The sequence below is a fragment of the Babylonia areolata genome, chromosome 2 (genome assembly GCF_041734735.1).
Source record: "Babylonia areolata isolate BAREFJ2019XMU chromosome 2, ASM4173473v1, whole genome shotgun sequence".
Taxonomy (NCBI): Eukaryota; Metazoa; Mollusca; class Gastropoda; order Neogastropoda; family Buccinidae; genus Babylonia; species Babylonia areolata.
In genome coordinates, this window is record NC_134877.1 from 47,014,144 (window position 1) to 47,016,643 (window position 2,500).

The 2,500-nt window shown below is 48.4% G+C and overlaps 1 protein-coding gene across 1 annotated transcript in view; it reads right to left on the bottom strand.

Moving 5' to 3' along the window:
* Window positions 1-1,610: 1,610 nt before the first annotated feature.
* Window positions 1,611-2,500, bottom strand: part of LOC143279472 (uncharacterized) — a 33,928-nt gene continuing 33,038 nt past the window's right edge. The window contains exon 3 of the mRNA XM_076583517.1: window positions 1,611-2,485. Within this exon, the coding sequence (XP_076439632.1) occupies window positions 1,879-2,485 (607 nt within the window). The 3' untranslated portion in view covers window positions 1,611-1,878. The remainder of the gene's footprint in view (window positions 2,486-2,500) is intronic.

Consider the following 2,500-nt stretch of genomic DNA (forward strand, 5'->3'; position numbering starts at 1 on the left):
CGAAGAAGGAGGAGGAGGAGGAGAAGGAGAAGAAGAAGAAGAAGAAGAAGAAGAAGAAGAAGAAGAAGAAGAAGAAGAAGAAGAAGAAGAACATGGGCAATAGCAAGAACTGTATGACTTTAACCTTTGGCGAAAGTCACTTGATATCGTTAGTATTCTTCATTCCTATTAGCCAGCCAAGCGATGTGTCAGTAAAAAAGAAGAAGAAAGAGGAAGAAGAGGAAGAGGAGGAGGAGCAAGGTGAGGAGAAGGAGGAGGAAGGCAAAGAAAAGGAGGAGGAGGTGAGGAAGAGGAGGAGGATAAGCAGCAGCAGCAGCAGAAGAAGAAGAACCTTTGGCGAAAGTCACTTGATATCGTTAGTATTCTTCATTCCTATTAGCCAGCCAAGCGATGTGTCAATGCAGAAGAAGAAGAAGAAGAAGAAGAAGAAGAAGAAAAGAAGCTATCTTCTCTCAAAGTTTTTATTCCTCACATTCTTTTAATGATTTGTTTCCAGAACAGCTTGGCAGTCTACACATTCATCAGATAAAATCCCCATCGCGATTGAACCAAAACTTTGCAGCGAAGATGTGTGTCCGGTACGGGTCAAAATTAACTGTTTTTTTCCCCAGTTGTTCAGTCAAAGTCACACAGGATCACACAGGAATCTGAGGTTTGAGAATGCAGAATCCAGAAATTCCTGGACCCCTATAAGATCATGTAGGTTGAACTTAAGCACTCCATCCACTCCCTTCACCAGTACAACAAGTTTTACGAGTGAACAGAGCACAAAGCAACACAAATCTTAACACACTGAGTCTGACATATGAATGAGTTTTGAGATTAAATGATGAAAATGATACGTCAAGTATTAAATCATTTCCATATCTTTGTGAATTCTGCTTTAGATGATTTACACTAATATCACAGTTTGGGAAAATTTGCAAAGCTCGTAGGAAAATCATGTCTACCAGCTTCAACAATTGATTTGTGATGCTCCTTCAAAACATGATTACACACATCTCATAAGTAAATAGTAGATGAAAATTTCCTTCCATGAAAGTCGTTTGGAACTGTTAAGATGAGTTGTTAAAACTAAAACCAAACCATCCCACCAGTGGTGTTTTGGATGCTAGTCACTCGGATGAGACAATCAACCGAGGTCCCGTGTGCAGCATGCACTTTGCGCACTTAAAACAACCTACGGCAACAATAGAGTTGTCCCTGGCAACATTTTGTTGTAAAATCCGCTCTGATATGTATCAGTATGTGTATGTGCGCGCGTGACTGAAGCCTGACTGAATGACACATGAAACGTATGATAAACACCAAAAGGCAGCCGTCAGTCGGCTCTTCACAGGTATGCAACCTGATGAACGTGTTTGTATGGCGCTTTGCGCTTGGTCTCTGGCCGAAGATAGGTGGTATGTAAGCACAGATAAGTAAGTAAGTAAGTATGCATGTATGTAGGTGTGAGTGTGCATTTAGTCAGACAGCCTATATCACAGATTGACATCAGTTTACAGTTGGGCCAACAACAAAGTGAGAGCTGTATCATGAATGGTTTCTCCATTGCAATGGGAAATCGTTTACTACTGAGTTTTTTGTGGACTATTACTCTCAAACTAGAAGGCAAAATTGCACTGGCTCAGTGCTGCAGCCTTGGTGAGGGGGTGGGGGTGGGGGTGGGTGGGGGGCTAGCTGGTCTTTGGGAACCATCCCCAACGCCGACTGTCCTAAAAATCCTCTTGGCCGAGACAGTGGGGATGTACCACTCTCCAGACACTCTCCACTGTTAATCAGATTCTAGCCCAGATAGTCAAGGACAGCAGTTGCCTCCTCTGCTGTTCTGGCGGCTATAGTCGGATCACGACTGTCTATCATCCTGCAGTCAGACAGCTAAGAACTGACTTCCGCCTGCATCACGGACGCCCAGTTCCCCTCACCCCCACCATCCACCGCCACGTCATGCATCTGCAAAAACTCGCGCCGCCGACTCCTCTGTGCGTCGGAGGCGGCCTGGGAACTGACTCTCCTTGCCTGCAGCCCTGTAGAAACCGCCAAGTTCATCTCCCCTCCTCCTCCTCCACCACCACCACCCACAGCCCCCCGGTGAACACGCAGAGCATCTTCTCTGGCAGGGAAGGAGCGGTAGAAGTTCCTGGTGGTGGTCGGCCCTCGCCTCATCCCTCGTCGGTTCCTGCTGCGGTGAGCTCGGCACCTGTAGGGCGGACCCCCCTGGTGAGGGTGCCCGCACAGGCGCCTGAAGGCGTATTTGAGGTCCCCGGCCAGGACCGTGAAATCCAAGGCGACGATGGACCCGATGACGAAGACGATGACGAGGACGCCGACGACCCCGAGGCCCTGGGCGGAGGGTCTGTGGTCCGGGGCGCTGTTCTTCTTCCTGGTGGTGGCCGACAGGTTGGATCTGTCCAGCTCCAGCTCCGTCACCAGCTTGCTGGCCGCCTCTGTGGCTTCCTCCATGGTGGTCGGGGCTTTGAGTGAGCTGTAGGGACAGACA